Source organism: Cydia strobilella, chromosome 1, assembly GCF_947568885.1.
Source record: "Cydia strobilella chromosome 1, ilCydStro3.1, whole genome shotgun sequence".
Classification (NCBI taxonomy): Eukaryota; Metazoa; Arthropoda; class Insecta; order Lepidoptera; family Tortricidae; genus Cydia; species Cydia strobilella.
The window spans coordinates 28,305,642-28,327,516 of NC_086041.1; the positions used below are offsets into that span (position 1 = coordinate 28,305,642).

At 36.4% G+C, this 21,875-nt stretch overlaps 2 protein-coding genes across 2 annotated transcripts in view; one reads left to right on the top strand and one right to left on the bottom strand.

Annotated features, from left to right (window-relative positions):
* Window positions 1-7,635: 7,635 nt before the first annotated feature.
* Window positions 7,636-14,319, top strand: LOC134747455 (uncharacterized). Its single transcript, XM_063682081.1, has 2 exons — window positions 7,636-8,163; window positions 13,751-14,319. Exons 1-2 carry the CDS (start codon window positions 7,740-7,742, stop codon window positions 14,236-14,238), a joined length of 912 nt encoding a protein of 303 aa, XP_063538151.1. The 5' UTR covers window positions 7,636-7,739; the 3' UTR covers window positions 14,239-14,319.
* Window positions 14,320-15,803: 1,484 nt separating this feature from the next.
* The window catches only part of LOC134743962 (acyl-CoA Delta-9 desaturase-like), a 39,233-nt gene continuing 33,161 nt past the window's right edge, over window positions 15,804-21,875 (bottom strand). Inside the window, exons 7-8 of the mRNA XM_063677596.1 lie at window positions 18,968-19,128; window positions 15,804-18,092 (exon numbers count right to left, since the gene is read on the bottom strand). Of these exons, the coding sequence (XP_063533666.1) occupies window positions 17,875-18,092; window positions 18,968-19,128 (379 nt within the window). The 3' untranslated portion in view covers window positions 15,804-17,874. The remainder of the gene's footprint in view (window positions 18,093-18,967; window positions 19,129-21,875) is intronic.

A 21,875-nucleotide genomic window follows, 5' to 3' on the forward strand; every position in this document is an offset into this window, starting at 1 on the left:
ACAAGTGCGGAAAAGAGGAAATTCGAAACGAGTGGCGATAAATTAAAACACGACCGCAGGGAGTGTTTTAAATCGACACGAGTTGCGAATTACCTATTCGCACGTGTACATCTGCATGAATTCCGAGAGCTTAGCCTAGCTAACAGGCAAATGATACTTCGAATATATTTGTTTGTCTGTATCAGACTAAAGCCATTCTGGCATATATCACTGTACTATACGATAGGTCTACCGTTTAAGGCTACCTTTCCACTGAGGCGGAGACGAAAGTATGAATAAAAGGAAAAGTACGAATGCAAGTTACAGTGACCGTAAACGTATGAAACGGGTTCTACTGCATTACTTATAGCGATTTTGTAGTATTTATCTAAAAACCAAACATTTACTTTTATATTGCGATATTTGATGAAATGGAGCTGCTCATGAAGACCAGCATAAAACTCCTCTACGACAAAAGATTTGTAAAAGTCTTGAGGCTAATTATACCTAATTGTTATGAGATGCACACATGTTATGGCTGTAAATAATTTAGATGGCATTTTAAACTGTTTCGTGAAGTCGGTTTTTTTTTCTATTAAAGGCTATATTGTTATATAAAAGTTGCTTAAATTGAACTGTAATTAAATAGTCGATCAGGGGCCGGGAATTTACCGGAAATACCAGCAATAGTGCTAGTTGCTAATTTAGCTCGACAAGAACTTTTAATTAAGGACCGCTATACTCATGAAATAAAACTATGAAAACGCGTATATTAAATTTACAATAGGTACATCCCGACGTTTCGAACCCTTTACAGCAAAACAGACACGTCGACAACACACAAACAGAGACACACACAGAAACAGAAATACACAGAAACGTCGGGATGTATTATTATAAATTCAATATATGCGATAAATGTAATCCGTTTTCATAGTTTTATTTCATGAGTAACTATCGCGGTAACCGAAGAGAATATTATGACCGCTATACTGTTCACACTATATCCCAAATTTTTATGCCATAATCGTATATGCCTCACATCATTTTGGAAAAGAGCTGATACTCTTCAAACTGCTTTATCGATTTCTATCAAACATAGCTATGAACCACCGCAAGTCCACTCGCTTTCACGTGAAAGAAACCGCATCGAAATCGGTCCATCCGTTGGAGAGCTGCGATGCCACAGACAGACAGACAGACATTGGCGTCAAACATATAACACCCTTCTTTTTGCGTAGGGGGTTAAAAATACGTTATTATATGTTTGTAATGAGGCGAACAAACAAAATTGTCTGCTAATTGTTGGGACCAGATTTTCCTTACAAATTAAATCCACGCTGTTATAAAACTGTTTTCGGCTGCAATTAGCAATTTTCGACTGTAAAAGAGATTAAGTCCCGTCAAGATCAGGATAATGAAGAAAGGAAAAAATCTTTAGATAAATTATTGTGACAGCGTTACTCTGTTTGCTCTCATTTGTAAATGATAAACGGTTTCATTCTGACAATACCTACATGAAGATTAGAAGAAGAAAATTATTCATCGAGATAATAAATGATTGGTTATGCAACTACGCTTAATTCTTACGGATATACTGCACTACTGTAGTACCTACCTACCTAATATTTAGTTACAACTTGCTGTGAAGCAGCTTTGTAAATTAAAGCAAAGATTCAATAATTTTATAACTGGTTTAAAGATACATATCAAATCAGGAGTACGACTTTTCTTACTTTCCTAAAATAAAAATCGTGCCCGTGAGTTTGACAGCTGCAGATAATGGCGCTGTAGGCGCCATTTGTTTTGTTATTGAATTGTCAAACGTCAACTTTTGACAATTTTATTAGTTACCTCGTAACAGTATAACGCCATTAACTGTCGAAATCGAATTACTAATGTCTTAGATTTCGCACATTTATTTATTGAAGTATTCTTTCCTTAAGATCATAATTGTGACGTTATCTACGAATAGGGGTTTTATTGTCGATGGCGCTTCCGCCATTATAAACGATACTCCGATAGGTACAAATACAACGCTGCGCGACCCAGAGCGGCGTAAGCGCCATCCGCAATTAGGTCCCTTTTCATAGATATTGCTACATTTAGTCAATGTCGGTCTTCATTATGTAAAATAACGTACTTTAATTATCTATACTACCTACCTACTACCTACCTACCTACGTATTTTATGAAATTCAGTCTTCATATAATGATTTTTTTAATTTTTTAGCATGCAGATACGCATAATAACATAAGATAGATATAATGTATTATTTTAACACAGAGTAGTTTTTCAACCCGTACTTGCGAGATAAATTTACTACTGCAATTACTACTATTTATATATTTACCTACATATAAATATATGTTTGTAAGCGTTTGTAAATAAGATGCAACTGGAAAACCTAAATGGAGGAAGAAGACAGACAAACAAACTGTGAAAACAGTTTTGCAGGAAACTTTAACTTTTATGTACAACTTTTGAATAACAAATCTCTCTATCTATCATCTATCTAAGAAGGCTATGATTGTATGTAGGTTTGTTTATGAATTTAGTACCTACTTATTCCTGATAAAAACTACTGTAAACTGTAAACTTCCTATTATGCCATTCACCGTAGAATTTAGTAGATAGAGAGAGTTTGGCGTATTATTTAAACCTCACCGTATTTAAGGATTTCAAGGTTAATAAGTTCTAGGTACTGTCCTTAAAATTTTGTATGAAATTATAAGCAAATATCAGCCTTCGTGAATTAAGTATTGTAAAGTTTAGTCCGATAATGAAGTTTATTTTAACGACCATAAACTCTTAAGTACTAGAAATAAAATAGAATTTTACTTATGCTGTAATTCTCTAATGCGACATGCTAAAGACAGACCAATAAATTTGAGGCGATAGAACAAAAGTTTCACTTTAAAAGTAAAACACTGTACTGCCTACATTATGACGTCGCAACCACACCTACCATTTTCACGCTTGACATCTCATATATTCGTGTTCAGGACATCATACTGCATGCATTGATACTAAATACGAGTATAATTATATACCCATATCCGAGATGACATGAGCGAAAATCGATTTCTAGAAGACTTCTAGACAAAATACCGACTCACTATAGGTATGTCCTATCTCTATCGCTCATGTTTTTGGAAAAGAAACGAGTGGAATAAAAATCTATAAGAGAAAGTAACGCCTGTTAGCCCATGCGAATAGGGATGTACCTACATACATGAACGGAAAACAACTAGTGGGGAAAAATGCGAATGGAAATAATGCTACGCGGAGCTAACGCGTTTGGTGAACTGATCTAGCTACTCCAAATGGATGGTCCTTGATGTTCGCGGCAGCCCTCTTGTGTGTTACCGAAGAGCCTACCAGAAAAATAGAAAATTCGTAATCTGCCTTGCATACACCCCAGGCCAAAAGTATGGAAACAACGTTGTTTTCTTTTATATCTCATGTTTTGTTTCTATCTTTGTTGTATATATTTGTAAACTAAGACTTACATTAGGCAAACCCAAAAGATTAAAAATACACGCTTAATATCAAAACATCCTAAAATATTGTCAAAAAGCTAAAAAAATAAAGTAGGAAAAAGTTACATAATTATACCTACCCTTCATGACAAAATGTTGAATTGGCAACTATTACAATTAATTTACTTTTAAAATGTTCTATTATTATCTTTACCAAATTGTCAATGAGTAGTATAAAATCCATCGCTTAAAAAATCACACTTTTCTATTGAAATACAAGCTTGTTTCCCTACTTTTGGCCTGGGGTGTATTTGCAGCGATAGAGGCAAATAAAACAACGAATTAACGAAGTTGGTCGTGGTAGGTCCTCAGATCTCCAACCCTCGAATTTCTTTAATTAAACATTGTGAGACACTACGTATTTTACAATGTGTAAAAGTACAGCGCACAAATGAAATCATAGTTCAAAAGAATAATTAGAAATGCGAAGGAGCTAAAAATAAATTCGAATAATAATAACATACCTACATAAAATTACGGCCTGGTGTAAAATTTACGCCTCACGCCATTTATGCCGTGACGTGTGAACAAACAATATATTTCAGTGCCATTATAGTATTTTTCAAACTGGAAAGTTACGAAGATAAATGTCAATTAAATACAATTCTGCGACATTTGTAATTTTTAGGTTATAAATTGTATGGAGATGACATCTATCATCGTACCGTACCAGTTTGAAAAATATTATAGAAGTGTCGACTTGTTTGAAGCTTGTTTTACCGTTTAATAAAACATATGAAGTATCGCATTGTCTCGTCGCACAATTAGACACGAGTATTGAAGTCGCCGCACGTAGCGGTGGTAGTGAAATCCGAGCAGTGCGTCGCCGACGGCGCGCGACGACAATCCGTCCGTGACCGGCGGCCGCCGTATGCTAATTGCTAATGCACTCGATTTTGGCAATATAGGCCATTTCCTGCTATGCCAAGAATCTAGGATAGTGTCCTGGTCCTGGCAGACTTCATGCCTTGCGTAGTCCTCATTTTCCTGTCTAAATAACATTAACATAATAAATATTATATAAATTATCTGTAATGAAGTAAAGGATGAAATGAAAAGTGTTAGGGTCATCTTGCATTAAAATAATAACTAAAATAAAAAATAAATTAAGTATATATATGTAAAAACTGGTTACATAACCTAATGTAAAATGTTTAGTACCTAATCATATAATAAATAATACCTATGTAGTAACATCACTAACATCTAATCATCAAACTTTGCCCTAGAGATTAATGTCAACACCGGTACATTACTTATACATAAAAATCTATTAAGAGCAAAATAAAATAAATGTGACTGTAAACGGTTAGAAAAATAACTAAGTTCGTATTTACCAATAATAGCTACGTCAAATTAAGCCGAAAATGGGCGATCTGCGGAAATAATTCGTGTAGTTTTGAAAATTGGTACAGTTATACCTTGTGGTGTACAGATGAACATACTAAAAGTCCTCGGGGGTGGGGGGATAGCTAAGGGTGTAGGGGGGAGTTGAAGGTATCTTTTTTCAGATTTTTGCTCATATCTCGAATATCCGTACGAATAGCATTATAATTACTTCGGACAAAAGATTCTACATAAAATTTTCTACAAATTAGGTCATATTCATTTTTACTTTACGGTCAATACTTTACGAGCTACAGAATGTTTAAATTAACAAAGAGATAAAAAATAGACGATTTAAGAAAACGTCGTATTTTCGTCGTTGTTCATCATAACTCAAATGTTTAGTTTAGAATAAGCAAGCTTAGTCACCTGCTGATCAATTATAGAAATAAACGGCCAACATCATGTCGGGCCATGCCCAGTGTAGAGTTCCGTAGTTACCCATCCGTCAAAATATACTTTTTGTAAAAACTCAAAAACGGCTTCACCGATCAGATTCGCTATAGTTTTCTATGAAATTCTTTACTAAGCTCTACTTTCACGATTTTTTCCATATTTTTGGGACTCGTGGTTCAAAAGTTAGAGGGGGACTCACAAACATTATTTTTACTTTCAAAGCGAATTTTCAAAAAAGTTTTTAAAGACATATTCATTTTAAAAGACCTATCCAATGACACCCCACGCTATAGGGTTGAGGCGAAAAAAAAAATTCATCCCCACTTCTCGACCATGGTCTAACTTAAAGACTTTCAAGGAAAACTATAGCAAACCTGATCGGTTAAGCCATTTTTGAGTTTTTGCAAAAAGTATATTCTGCCGGGAAGTACGAAACCATACACTGAGCATGACCCGACATGCTCTTGGCCGGTTTATTTTTATTTTTGATCAGCAGGTGACTCAACTTGATTGCTTATTCTATACTCAAAATTTCAGTTATGGTGAACAACTACGAGGAAACGACGTTTTCTTATCTCGTCTATTTTAAATCTCTTTGTTAACTTAAACACCCTGTAGCTCCTAAAGTATTAATCGTAGAGTAAAAATAAATATAACCTAATTTGTAGAAAATTTTATGTAGAAACTTTTGCTCGAAGTAATTATAATGCTATTCGTACAGATATTCGAGATACGAGCAAAAATATGATAAAATATACCTTCAACCCCCCCCCCCCCCTACACCCTTAGCTAACCCCCCACCCCCGAGGACTTTTAGTATGTTCATCTGGACACCACAAGGTACAACTATACCAATTTTTAAAACTACACGAATTATTTCCGCAGATTTCTTTAATTTTCTTGGGTTATAAACGAAACAATTTCGTAGAACTCTTCTATTATCCTTAATCACACATGATTTATTAACGGGTGAGGAAGGTTTAATAATAATTAAATCGTGTATCCGGCCTAAAATGTAATGAAGTTGAAATATCCAAACCCTTCTTCATGCGAACCTTCCTGAATCCTGACCTATTACGCTTCGATGTGTGTTTGGCAAATCGAGCTTCCGCGCTTCAAACGAACCGAATTGACTAATTAAATATATTTTACTTCTCGTGTGTTGAAACACTCGCGGGTAAAATACAACTTTGCACCCTTGTATAACAAATAACTATTCTGGGGTTAGGGCAGATCCCCTGCCAAGTCGAGTAAAACAAAGAGCCACGACCGTACCATCCTTTTCTCGAAGCCATTTTCAACCTCCTCTAATTTTATGCTGGATAAAGCCCTGAAGTCAATATGTGTATCAAAAATAAAGATGTCTAACATTGATAAGGTTTTAAAATGTTAAAATAGGTGGACACTCCCTCGGTAAAGCGAGGTTTAGACTAGCAAGAGATTGCATGCATTTACGTTACATTGCGGTATCTGATCAAAATTTTGAATGCACTTTACCTTAGTAGTCGGCAATGTAACTTAAATTGCATGCAAGTTCTTGGTAGTCTAAACCTCGCTTTATGATATCGGGCCGTACCTATACCATACCCTAACATATACACACTTGTACTTGTACTGACTAAAATAACCGACTTGGTTTAACAATACATCTCAAAACTTTTTTGTAGAAGAAGAACTGCGTTGCGTTTCTTGCGTCTTTTTACATTTCAAATGAATATGTTTTTTTGACCATCATGAGCTTCTATGAAAATAAATAAATAGGTAATAATATATAACCTGATAGTTTTTACCACACCAGCTAGTAAAGGCTCTCTTGTTTGTTCAAAAACTGATTAAAAAGTTGCATTTTATTCACATGTAAGACAAAGTAATCAAATGCAAATTTTCAGTTGTTTTCTTGTTTTCTGGTAGAATTGACTTTTAAATGATGATTTTGATTGATAAATATTTAATAACATTCATTTTGAATTGATTTGCTTTGATTTTGTTGGATATTTTACAGTTAGTATTTTCCTTGTATTGGTGTGGTGAAAAATTTTGTGTTTCTCTCGGTGGCAAAATTTGTTTAACCCTCGTGCTTTGAAACCCTCGCAACACTCAAGATTCCATTTTTCGAATCACTCGCTACGCTCGTGGTTCAATTTTGGAATCTTTCGCTATCAATATTAGCACGAGCGGTTAAACAACAACTTTGCCCCCTTGTAAAACAAATAAAGATTACTACACAGACACACGCCGCCGGTGGTGTAGGTATAAGTAAAATAGAGGACACAACGACAGTCAATCTTAAATTAGGCATATCTGCGAAAGTCTTTCTTAACAGGTGCATAGTGCTCGATACATAACAGAATGTCAGTGGCCCGACCGGCAAAGTCCCTTCCAAGTGGTGTGAGTAGATCGAGCGACCGAGTTATCTTGCGGTTCAGTCCACGGCGATGCGCGCTTTCGTTGCCATTCTCACACTCGCCTTGTGGCCGGTGTGCGCTCGCAGGCTCGACGTGCCGCCCGAGGTACTTGCCGCACTGCGTATCGAAGGCACGCCGGTCGGAAAACTAGTGACATGCGGCCAAGCACTCGGCCCCGCGAAATGCCTGAGCGCACTGAGCGCTTGGCGCGCTTCAAACGCCGCCGAACACCTACTCAACGACAGGGAACAAACATTCAACCTAACAGAGGACGTCGAGAGATTTCCATGGCAGAAATACACTAATACCTCTGACGACCAGATATATTCGGAACTGTGTGATGGCGCGAAAAAGTTGCTTCAGTTTCGATCGCTGAAGTTAAACGTAGGTTCTGGGTACTCGTTACAACTGAACTCTAGAGAAAACGGGGCTCTCAATGTGGATGTCTATTCAGGTAAGAGTTATCTCAAATTCATTTTTAAATTAAGTATAACATACACGATATGAATAATAACAGGAAAAATACTACTGGAGATTATTATCAGATGACTAGCTGATTCTAAAAACATGCGTAGGTATGTAGATATTTTTCCTGCATAAAATTCTCTAATGGTTAGGGCTCAGTGTTTTTTTTAATGATTTTAGGTACCTACTTATTTATAATTTAAATTACTTAGTACTTGGCTGCAATTTCATTCAAAACACAGTTGACTGAAAATTATATGCCACACCACGTTAATGCATGCATCGAGTAAGCTTATGCGTACGCTAATACCTCATTCAATTTCAGTTTCGAAATCGGCTCAAAATCGGTCGCCATAATGGAAAGCGAACCTCAATCCTATTTATAGTACAAAAGTTTACCTACTTTCCATTTAAATCAAAGCAGGTTTGACCATGGTTTGTAAATAAAATGTGTTGTTTATGTGTTAACTCGTGACTTTCAGTCATACATTAGCATGTATTTATTCTGTTTGAGCCATAATCGGATAACGAGTTACTTGAAAATTATCGTAGGCCATGAATAATTACGACACTTTCAAAAATTTATTACATAATTAAGTCCCCGGCAAGCTCGGCCGAATTTCACCTTCCCATACAAACGGAGTTTCGTTCTTATTTTAAAACAACGTGTTGGATTGTTATAAAACTTTTCGCATACAATGACATGAGGTGATTCCTGTAATTAGTTTATATAGCTCAAGCTTTTAAAACAAACAAAATATAGCAAAAACAAGTTTTGTGTGAAAAACAAATTCGCTGTAATTTTTTTACTATGGTATCTGAAGCTACACAAACTAATTCTGTAATTAGTTTATGTAGCTTCAGATACCATAGTTAAAAAAAAGACATGCATGTGCATAGATATACCCTCATCCTATTTTAACTACAAGGTTTCCTTATCCTATTTTAAGATTTTCAAGTACAAAGAGCAATCTAATAAGTCGTTTTAAAATGAGAGCGTAACTACGTTTGTATGGAGAATCGAGGTTGCCGGGGACTCATGAAGTGGTTCATTGACTGACCAATGTATAGGTATCAATGATTTCAAAGTAAAGATAAGGCCATGCATACAATTCCGACCGAACATTCTCGTTAAGGTGGTTCGATTTTCATACAAAATTCAATCTGCTTTAGTTAAGGCACTACACACTATTACTACACAAATATTTGCTCATTTATCTACTTTCGAATATTCGTTTGCGCTAAATTAATAGAAAAACTTTGTTTCATACAGAAATCATACATAAATCAACGTAATTTTTTCATCAATTTTACGTATGTGTGTGTCACAACTGTCGTGTACAAATACGTTGCGTGCGGCGTTGCCACTCTATGACGTTGGCGACGTTGCCTGGCCGACCTGGCAGGATTTGCAGTGCCGTCATGTTTAGTGCATTTTTATTTGACAGTGTTGACACTGACACATAGGGTCATGTTTATTGTGTCAATTTGTTTGTATAAATTGAAAATGATAGCAACGTCTAAATCAAGTTACAAAAATCATCGGTGTTGTGTCGTGTCAAACCAAATTGCACCCGTCCCACTGGGGTATGAAAAACAGGCTCCGATCGACGGTGCGAGAACTCGCATGTGGTCTGTTACATTCATGGTGGCGAGGTTACATTCGGGTATCAACTGCAGCTGTATTACTGCAGCTTCATTCTTCGTGCTTAGCGTCCTGGGATAGGTACCTGTCCGTTATGGACAGTATCAGAGGTACGAAACTCCTCCTTTGGGGTATTCTCGGCTCCGTTCGGCTCAGCATTGGGTTGGCAACTGTCAAAGGTTTGCAGAGATGGCGTCATCATAGCTTGCCCATTTTTCTGAGATTTGGCTTAAAGGGCTGGCATCCAGGGCATTAAAAAAACAAAAATTTGACACAATTCTAGGGATTGACAGGGCAAGCTATGCTGGCGCCATCTGCTAATTATTTTGACCGGCCAACCCCATTATTAGGGTTGACACGACGTCCCTTTGTGTGCACGACCACAGATAAGATAATGACTTGTAATTTTGCCAACCCTAAATAGCCGAAAGGGATAGTGCCATATATTAGAAAGGGTCAGCATGATTCGTCCCTGAACCGCTATCAAACTTCGGTTTTGTAGAAAGTTTCCTTTCTATACGGTCGGGTAGTACGTAGGTACTATTATTTATTCTGTGCCAGTATGCATATAGTATTCATATTAAGGTGGTTCGATTTTCATACAAAATTCAATCTGCTTTAATTAAGGCACTACACACTATTACTACACAAATATATGCTCATTTATCTACTTTCGAATATTCGTTTGCGCTAAATTAATAGAAAAACTTTGTTTCATACAGAAATCATACATAAATCAACGTAATTTTTTCATCAATTTTACGTATGTGTGTGTCACAAATGTCGTGTACAAATACGTTGCGTGCGGCGTTGCCACTCTATGACGTTGGCGACGTTGCCTGGCCGACCTGGCAGGATTTGCAGTGCCGTCATGTTTAGTGCATTTTTATTTGACAGTGTTGACACTGACACATGGGGTCATGTTTATTGTGTCAATTTGTTTGTATAAATTGAAAATGATAGCAACGTCTAAATCAAGTTACAAAAATCATCGGTGTTCTGGTCCGCGAAAATCCAGAAAAATTCAGACTCAATTGAAGCGGAATTCATGATGGTGAAGTTTCGTAAGGTAGGTACAGTTTCACTCCTTCATTGTACATTGTAATTTTCTCGTGCCGATCTTTTTAGAAAATAATTCTCACTTCTTCCGTATTGGTAGATATAAGCAGTGAACAATACCTATATAATGTAATTATTACTGTTTTGGTTGCCGAATAGTCAATGTGTCACTAACTCTAGGTTTTTTTAGGTATTGTGCAAAATGAAGAGGCATTCTTGGAAATAAAATGTTTTCCTTCATTAGCCAGAAAAATCAGGACATCCTCACTGCAATAAAGTAAAATAAAACATTTCCTGGGGATGAAAATTATGGAATTTTGTCTATGAATGAAAAACACAATAAAATTATTACTAGGTAAGAAAATGATAACTTTATTAGAATCCATATTGTTGCATCATCTTTCTTCCTATAACATTAGAGATTTTGTGCTATCATGATATTATTTTTCTTTCAGGTACAGGGACAACTACGGATAACAAATATGAAAAAATGTTATTTCATTTGTTGTGTGAATCCATCTACACCAACAAGACATCCACTGCTGGACATAAGCCTCCCCAGGGATCTCCACAACGACTGGTCTTGCAAGACCGGCCAAAATATCGAGAAATAAATAATATAAATAAACATGATAAATATCCCGTTTTCTATAATAGTTATAATTAGAAGGCCATGCAATGTTGTTACTCACTGTACTTGAATCCAAAAAAAAAACATATAAAAAAAGTTTTAATTTTATTTTACAATTACTACTTTATTATTAGTACATTACGATACAAGTGCGAAAAGTAGGAAATTGGCAACGAGTGGCGATAAATTGAAACACGACCGAAGGAAGTGTTTTAATCGACACGAGTTGCGAATTACCTTTTCGCACGAGTATTGTACAACGTTTTACAGTACATAATTATGGCCCTTTACATTTTCGACATATGCACGTATTGTACTAATTACCGCACTAGGGCGGTAACGTATATGTAGCACCATATGTACTAAAAAGTATTTTACAGTACATATGGTGCAACTTTCTCGCCCTAGTGCGTAAAGAGCACATTTCATGCATATGTCGAAAGTTTAAAGGGCCATATGTACTGTAAAACGTTGTACGATACACGTGCGAATAGGTAATTCGCAACTCGTGTCGATTTAAAACACTCTGCGGTCGTGTTTTAATCTGTTGCCACTCGTTTCGAATTTTCTCTTTTCCGCACTTGTATCGTAAATAACTATTTCAAACTGCAAGGGTACGATGATAGATCTCAATTCAATATAATTTTGCAACATTTGGCATTATTAGGTTATAAATTGTATGGAGATGAAATCTATCATCGTACCCTTCCAGTTTGAAAAATACTATAGAGGCTGGGCAGTAAGGGATTGCTTTACTTGTAGAACTATATTTAGCCCTTTAAAAAAAAAACTGATACCTAACACTTACAAACCTGGACTTCCTTGGGCTAGTGCTACTAAGAATCGTCAGTATTCTCCATCCTCCATTCTGAGTTGGAAGAACCCAAAAAGGTGAGATTTGTGAAAGTGAGGTTTTCAATATATGTGGCGTTTTCAACCAAACGGGTACCTACTTATTGTTGTCATATTTCCATAAAGCTTCAAAATGAAATCAACCTAATCGACAACCGACAATGTGGTACCTTTTAGTTCAAAACGTCACATATTTTTATAAAACGTTATAAACTAATTTATTAATAATACTGAATATCTGGTAGAAAAAGAAAACATAAGTAAAAACTCAAAAATGCTCGCTTTCCCAGAGATAAGACCTAGCTAGATCGAACCCCTTACAGCAAATTTCATCGAAATCGTTAGAGCCGTTTCCGATATCACTGAAATATATTTCGGTTATATCGTAATCGGACAAGAATTCGAAGAATAAAAGGTATAAGAAACATACTATAACACAAAAAGGACAAAAAAAAGTACCCCTGACGTACCAGTCTCGAACCCGAATCCTCTTGCACGTATTTCCACGAACATACCGCAACGCCATTGCAGCATACTTACACTGCATGAAATTGTCTACTACAAGCATCACGGAAACACTGTTTGCATGTGTGAGTAATAGTAGGAGATAGCATGACAGAAACACTCTGTCGACTTTAAAAGTGTTTTTTGCACTAATGAAGTATTCAATGTTTATTATAATAGTTCAATATTTATGTAAAGAGTGCGCTAAACATACTTTTAAGTATACAGATACCAACACTATTCCATAAAAAAATAAAACCTGAAAATTTGCGAAAGTGACGCCATCTAGCGGGGTTTAAGCTTTGGGTAACCTAGTCGAACCACCTTAAGCAAAACACAGCGCCATCTGTTGTATACTGCGCAAACTACGTGGCCGATGGTCACAGCAAAGATATAATCAATTGTCTTGGCCAGAGACATACATTAAAGTAGATTGCACTCTCTCCTCCAAAAAACGTGTCTGTCTGTCTCGAGGGAGACCCTAAGACTAATCTGAGCTAAATTGTATGTCTCTCATGCCTTGAAAGCACAATGCTCGAAATTCCACCATTTGAATATGTTTTAGAATCTTTTGTAAGCTGAAATACTATTATAAGCACGAGTAACTTTGGATCATAAGGACGATAATCTAGGGGCACGGTAGTGCCCCCGCCAAGACGAGCAAATCGAAGCGCAAGGGCATACATATTAGTCTAAGTAGCTAAGTTAAATACCTCCTTTTCTCAAAGCGGAGAATAACTTTTGACATTTATGTTTTTGATAATAGAACTCGTAGGTTTATATACACAAGATAACACAATATATTTGATTAAGTACGTACAGCCAGCAAAACTGTTAGCTTAGCACCCCTATATACATGTTTTTATATAATATGTTCGTGTTTAGTTTCAGACAATGACGTTGAGTCTGCGCGCAGCTCGATGAAGAAATTAAGAAAGCGGTTCTACTCGATAGTTCCGTTGCTTCTCATACCGGGACTCATCATGTCGGCCATCCTGCCGTTCATGCTGCCAGCGCTCAAGATGATGGTCATGGGCGTGGTGATGCTCAACAACATGGCGCTCACCAGCGCCGTCTTCACGCTCCTCCGGAACAACGCTTTCAACGACAACTACCACCACAAGAAAATCATCTACACCAACGACGGCTACAAGAACCAACATTATGAACACCATGAAACGCAAAACCATGAGGCCGTAGACAACTTTGAAGAAATAAACAACGGAGAAGACTTTAATATTGTCGAAGAACCGAACCAAAAGTGGATGGATGAATTTTTAGGTAATGAAAATAAATTCTTTAACATTCACGCATATAGGAGTAGGAGGATTGGCAATAAAAAACGGAAGAGGAATCGTCGTCATAGAAATTAGATATTTAATTGTACATTTAAGAATACTCAGTGCTTTAATTTAAATTATTTTGTAAGAACATTACAGTCTTGTCTTGTCTAGTTGTCCCAATGTATTAAAAAACCAGCCAACAAAAAAATGTTAAAACAGCTGCTTGATTTTAGTGTATATTACACTGTAAATAGGTACTATTTATTTTTAGTCATATAAGAGAAAATAACATAAGTATGTTTCGTTTAAATGGTCTGAGAAATAACCCGGTGACATAAATACTAAAATGAAAACTGAAAGAAATAGTGACGAAAGTCTCTGTGCATCCCCTAGGCTATATACTTTTTGAGGCTGATATTTCTAGTAGTTGGGGGTCCGGAAGACTTGCCTTGGTGGTAGACTCGTTGGTTCTACATACAAGCAATATTTAAAAATAGGTACCGAATTTGATTTTTTCTGTAACTACGAGTATTAACGAATGCTAAAGAACACGAGGCAATTTCGTTTTTTTTTATAACGTTTAGACGTTTCGGCGACAGCAAAGCTACTTTTTCTCTTGTTGTATGTTGTATACTTTTATGTGATACAGATACTTGCCTTCTACTTAATGATATAACGTTTGATTTTAAACGAAATCTTAAGAATTACCATTTACTTACAAAAAAGAAAATAAAGTCTTCTAAAATTGACAGTTTTATAATTATTTTATCTTTGTCGCAATCGAAACCCAATGGTACCTACCCAATGGTAGCGCAACCATATTAATGGAGCCGACATAGTTCAATAACAATTGACGGGCGTCAAAGGCTAATCATTTTTCTAATTAACCTGATGATGATTATAATGTGTACAAATAGACTTATTTTTTATGAGCTGTTTTTTTGCATGTTGCACTTTCCTCGCTATAGTGAGGTGAAAAGTTTTGCTTTACACACGGGTGCAAATGTATTTTACTTCTCGTGTGTTGAAACACTCGCTACGCTCAGGATCAGGATCGCTTGCTCGTGTTTCAATTCCACACTCGCGGGTAAAATACAACTTTTCACCCTTGTATAACAAATAACTATTTCACCTCAGCAGCTCGAACAAGCCTACTTTCGTCACTCCCTGGAGTGAGGAAAGTGCGAAAATTTCTAAACGTATGCCTTTAAGATTTGAGGAGTTCTCTCGATTCCTCATGAATCCCATCATCAGAACTACCTTTTGACTAAAAATGGGACCAATCTGTATGTATATACTTACAATCAAAAAAAGAATTTTCAAAATCGGTCCAGAAATGGCAGATATGGAGTAACAAACAATAAAAAAAACCGGATTGATAACCTCCTCCTTTTGAGATTTGGAAGTCAGTTAAAAATTGACAAACATAAGTATAAGTAAATTAACAAAAACAAGTTGCTTTTATTTTCTTTATTTCTTTAATTTTTCAACTGCCTAAGAATACTTACTATGAATACGATTAATCGTTTATACCAAATTATACATTTTTAAATAATGAGCAAGTCTTCCTGTATTTACATTATAAGAAAAAACCAATAACAATGCAAAACACAAGAGTAGTCATTTTGCCTTAACCTTTTGTATGCTCCTGTCAAAAAATTGCCATCTAGACACCTCATGTTTAAGTTGAATATACATATATGGAGCAGATCTGCACCTAAGCATACCAAAGGTTAAGTTACGATTAAATTACAATTTTTTACTGAAATAGCCCAGTGAAATTGATACGAATCGCACATCAAGATAATTGCCAATTAGAAAAGAGTTGGGCTATATTCATTTTGTACTCGTTATAAATACTACACTTTAAACTTATTATAACTTATCTTTATATGTAACCATTACATATATAAAAAATAAATATGAGACTGAAAACAGATTTAAAAGCACCTAATTAATCAACATAATTTTACTCAAAACCTCTGTCAGCAAGTTAAATAAAGACTCCTATAAAATCATTGTACTCTTCAAAAATGTTTTCCTGTAAAAGCTTTGTAGTTCTGTTGATGTTTAATATCAAGTCAGTAAGTAGGTATTTACAAAAATATAAAACATTTACGTACTAACTCTAGGTAGGTATCGCGCCTCGAAAAGTGCCTACTTATTATGGCGCTGGGCGCAACAAAAGCGGACCGGACTGTCGGAAAACAAAGCATTCGACATCCACGACATACAATAGTTTTTAGGGTTCCGTACCCAAAGGGTAAAAACGGGACCCTATTAATAAGACTCCGCTGTCCGTCTGTCCGTCTGTCTGTCACCAAGCTGTATCTCATGAACCGTGATAGCTAGACAGTTGAAATTTTCACAGATGATGTATTTCTGTTGCCGCTATAACAACTAATACAAAAAAGTACGGAACCCTCGGTGCGCGAGTCCGACTCGCACTTGGCCGGTTTTTTTATTACTTATGTTTGGGGCTTCGTTTCATTATAAATATTACCTTTAGTTTGATTATCTATGACCTATGATGCCATACGTTGGCGATTTATATCCACTTTCATGCTGCCCTCAGCACAATAACAATACTTGTTAGCTAACGATCCATATCGTTTTGCCATTTAGAAAAAAGTTACGTACTAATTTGACAAGCCAGACCGATTCCCAATACCAGCTATATCGGATATATGCTAGAGTTAAACCAAGAAAAGTCTGCAGAGATTTTGGCAGCACACGAAGTGCAGGTGTTATATTAAACGTCAAACTTCTATGAAATTATGACGTATAAATAACACTGGCACTGCGTGTGCTGTCAAAATCTCTCCAGACTTCTTGGTCTAACTCTATGTATAAAATATCACATATAAGACCTACTTAACATTAGATTATTTTATACATTCCACATATAAAACTGTCCGTTTGGCATCAATAGTTAAGAGTACGCACCAAGCTCGGTTCTTCATAAAACGTAGTTACGCTCTCATTCTTCATAAAACGACTGGCTAGATTGCTCTGAAGCTTGTCTTATATAATTGTACTTACAATAGGATAAGGTATATCTATGCCTAATCAGTTTACGTGGCTTCAGATACCATAGTTAAAAATACAGCGAATTTAAGTTTTACACACAAAACTTGTTTTTGCTCTATTTCGTTTGTTTTATAAACTGGAGCTATATAATCTAATTACAGGACTAGATATGCCATATGTCATTACAATGTATGTATGCAGTTTCATTACAATCCAACACGTAGTTTTAAAATGAGAACGAAACTCCGTTTGTATGGGAAGGTGAAATTCGGCCGAGCTTGCTGCGGACTCTTAAGTGTGCCAATTCCCCGTTTGAATTTTTTTTACACATACTTAGAACCCATAATTCTAGTCTTTCCTTTTTCAAGAGAGCGTTAAGTACCCACAAAATAGGTACCTATTTAACAGAAAAGAGCAACGCCACGCCATGCTTAACTATTTTCTGGCGACCATTAATCAGTTAAAAATGCTGTGAAATTTAAATATCAGAAAATAGGATTCAATATGATTTGTTAAAAAATTCAACAAATCACAAACATAGTTGGTAGGTAGATCCCTACTGGTTAAACATTATTTAAAGTTCGTTGAAGTTAATAACTTAATAAGTTAGTAACTAATAGTAGGACTGTGGGTCGTGGTAGGCAATTACCCTCTAAACTTCCTTCCCAGAAATTTACTCTGTGTTAGTGTTATCCGCTATTCTGATTTCTGATGTGATATTTCCACCAATCGCCGGTCTTCATCGGGCATGTCCTTGTCGTCCCAGCCCCACACGGGGTTCTCGGGGTGGGCGTGGTCGTGGTCGTCTTCGACCTGCTTGGTCTCTTGCACGGATGGGTGGCTCCCGTCTCCTGTCCGCGCCACTCTGTTCTTGATCATTTGAACGGAGACGGTCTTCAAGTCGTACGCCCAACCTATGCAAACATAAGTACATAAATAAATATAAGTAATTTTTCGTTACATCAACTCTGGAATCCTTTTTTTTTGTTTAAATTAATGCCAAAAATACAACATTTGAGTCATAATCTGTTTGTAAATTGGTTTTCTTTGTGGTGCAATAAAGAATATTTATTTTTATTGTATATCTTTCCCATCACAACAATGGTGTTCCGGACCTTTGGGAGGCGTGCGCGGAGCCGAAGCCAACACATAGAGGTTCTTTTTGATACTTTAATGAAATGAAAGGGGTACCAGGGATCGGAACCGGTTTTTTGCAAAAACTTCTAAATAGGCATAATTTTCGAACAATTTTATACTCGAAATGTAGGACTCAGTTGTGTTTTTATGTAACAACTTCGTATTATTAGATTGCCTAATTAGAAATGAAATAATTAACGAAGAACGAAAAAATACCGTTTTCGTTCTCATACAAAAAATACCGGTTTCCGATCCCTGAGGGGTACATCGAGCGGATGCTGCCCTTGCCCGTGTCATGGGACGCACGCAGAGGCAGCACCCTCTTACAAAAGGCGACAACGTTACTGGATTAAATTTACAACTCGCTTGCAAATCGACAGTGGATGATGGAACAGTGGAAATTGCGAACCGCCAACAGCAAATATGCCTTGTAAATGTTTTTTGTCCTCCAAGTCGATAGCACCATGCATGGCAATCTTAGTGCGGTTGTAACTTCCGCCATGCTCGTTATCATTCTGGGGGCCTACCACCAACATCGAAATATCGAAAATCGTCTATCGTGCTCTATCGGTAGATAACGTGTTTCGTATTTGCGCTCTTGGCAACGCCCTCTTGTTCCTTATACAACAAGAAATAGGCAATTAATGCGTACCGTATTTAGCTGCTAAGTCGATAACAGCCGTGGAGATATTGGTGCGGTAGTTGCCGAGCTCTGCCGCCTTGTAGTCCCACGGGAACACGTGGTGGTAGTTGTGCCAGCCCTCGCCGACCGCGCAGATGGCCACGGTCACGTTGTCAGTGGCGCCTATGTTTCTAGAATAGCAATGGATAGTATAGTAGACGTGTATTTGCTTCCCTATTAACAATAAAAGAGTAGCATTTTTACAGTTTATGGCTCAAGAAATGTGTGCTACTCTGCAGCGGCGCCACCATAATGAATATCATTGGGTTATATGGTGAAATGATGTACCTAAAAGGTACATCATGTACCTATAATGTTTATGGCTGTACCTGTGATAGGAAACGAAATAATGGGCATTTAAAGTGGCGCCGCTGGGGAGCATACTCTCCACTCTCCAGCGGCGCCACATAGTACTTATAGATAGAAATGATATAAGCATTTTTTTTTCCTATGTAAATTGATGTACTAATGCTGTTTATTACGTACCTATTGTAAAATATATTTTTTTTCATTAATTTGTGATTTTATTTACTTTCTTGATTTCCTAACCTAACTAAACGGTATGAGCTGTAAGAGAAGCGCGCGGGTGGGAGATAGAAATTCTTCCCGCGCTCCCGCGGTTAGGTTAGGAACTAAATAAAATCACAAATTAATGAAAAATATTATATTTTACAATAGGTACGTAATAAACAGCATTAGTACATCAATTTACACACGAAAAAAATTGCTAATATCATTTCTATCTATGAGTACTATGTGGCGCCGCTGGAGAGGTATGCTCCCCAGCGGCGCCACTTTCAATGCCCATTATTTCGTTTCCTATCACAGGGACAGCCATAAACATTATAGGTACATGATGTACCTTTTAGGTACATCATTTCACAATATAACCCAACGATATTCATTATGGTGGCGCCGCTGCAGAGTAGCACACCAAAAAATCCATCCTACCATGCATGACAGTTGACAACTTTATGTTGCCTGATTCAAAATGCTTTGATTCAAGTACCTGTGTACTTGCATTATAAAATATAAGCAGGCGTGTGTGCATCGCAGCTGGCTGCAGGAGCAATGACAAAAATGTTGACTACATATAAGTAGGTAGTATGCATATAATCGATTACAATTTCTTTATAATCGATTACGTGCATACAATTTTTCTAACTTAAATAATATTTTGTTGTATTTGTAAACAATAACATTCCTCATACACGCTCGCCGGTTTAGGGTGCTCTTGACCTGGCCTTTCTTCAGGATTTCCCCGATCTGATCAGAGAAAGTCCGCCGAGGTCTGCCCCTTCCAACTCCCGTTTCTACCTCTCCCTTATACACTCTCTTTGTTAGCCTTCTTTCACTCATTCTTTCCACGTGTCCAAACCATCTCAACATACCTTTCTCAATTTTTGTCACTACATCTTCGCTCAGTCCACACTTTTCCCTTATCACACTGTTCCTAATTCTATCTTGTAATCTCACACCACACACACTTCTCAACGCTCTCATTTCCACTGCATTAACTTGGCTCTGATGCCTCTTCTGCCATACCCAACTTTCGCTACCGTACATAAGTGTAGGCACCAGCACCCCTCTATGCACAGCCAACCGTGCCTTTTGCGACACCTTCTGGCTGCTCATAAAAGCGTTAAGTGCCCCATTCACGCGATTTCCAGCACTCACTCTCCTTTCAATATCTTTATCATGCTTACCGACACGAGCGATGAGGAATGTTATGAAAGTGAAGGAAGCGAAAGAGGTATGTCAGGATCGTAGCAAGTGGAAATCCGTGGTCTCTGCCTACCCCTCCGGGAAATAGGCGTGATTATATGTATGTATGTAAACAATAAATGTAATTAACGTATTTTAAATTAATTAATAGCATATTTAAATTAAGTAAATTAATTAATTAGCGTTATATTTACAAAGAAACGTAAAAAAAACATTAGTTTAATAATTTAATTTTTATTTTGACATTTTAGGTCTCTTTAAATGCAGCCATACTTGTCTATGCAATTTAAAAAGTTTATATTAAAAAAAAATTGTACAAATATTTCACAAAGCATAATTATGCCACAGACCTAAAATGTATGCTTAAATTATGCGGTATTGTGTATAAATTTGTAAATACTTAGTTTAAATCAATAACTTTATAATAATAAATATAAGTGATATCAGTCTTCATAGTGTTCTTCCGAAGATTTGGTTCAAAGGGGTAAGAGCTAATTTGTTACCAGAAAAATCTACAAAAATAATGTACTTGATTTTTATTGTATCATTTTAGGTGTTTGCTGCTGTCTTTGAAAAGATATTACATAATTATGAGCTGTAGGTACTTTTAATTTTTCAGTGTAGTCACGTCTGAAAATACACAAACACGGACAAAGTGCCAGAAGTATGTACCTATACGAGCCCCGATGCAAATTAGTTCGTCTAGTTCCACACAACAATTTTGTTTAGACTAATAAATTTTACACATGAAGATAAAATGACCCAGTAATGGGAACCGTAATAGTAATGTTTAATCTAGTTTATTTTGATCGTATAATAAAATTGCATGAGACTTATTGTTAAAAAAAATTACTTTTCAAAAACGTTCTCCAAATCATATTGTCCCCTCCTATAGCACTGCTGCATGCATGGACTCGAAACAAAATTGTCAGTACATTGGTAGAGCCGTGTTGCTTTCCCTAGTAATAGCCCTTTTCACATCTGTTATATTCCTAACCGTTTGTACAAAAAAATAAAAATTCGTTATTTTTTTTCTTTTAGTACAAACGGTATTTCTTGTATTTGAATTTAGTTATTAGAGAATATTACCATATACCTATAAATTAAACTACATTAGCATTAGCATTAAATGTTATGATTTTTAAACTTAAAC

Excerpts from the sequence above, each read along its gene's own strand:
- LOC134747455 (XM_063682081.1), top strand. The coding sequence starts at position 7,740 with ATGCGCGCTTTCGTTGCCATTCTCACACTCGCCTTGTGGCCGGTGTGC. Across the intron at positions 8,164-13,750 it reads CAATGTGGATGTCTATTCAG|TTTCAGACAATGACGTTGAG; the intron begins GTAAGAGTTATC and ends GTTCGTGTTTAG.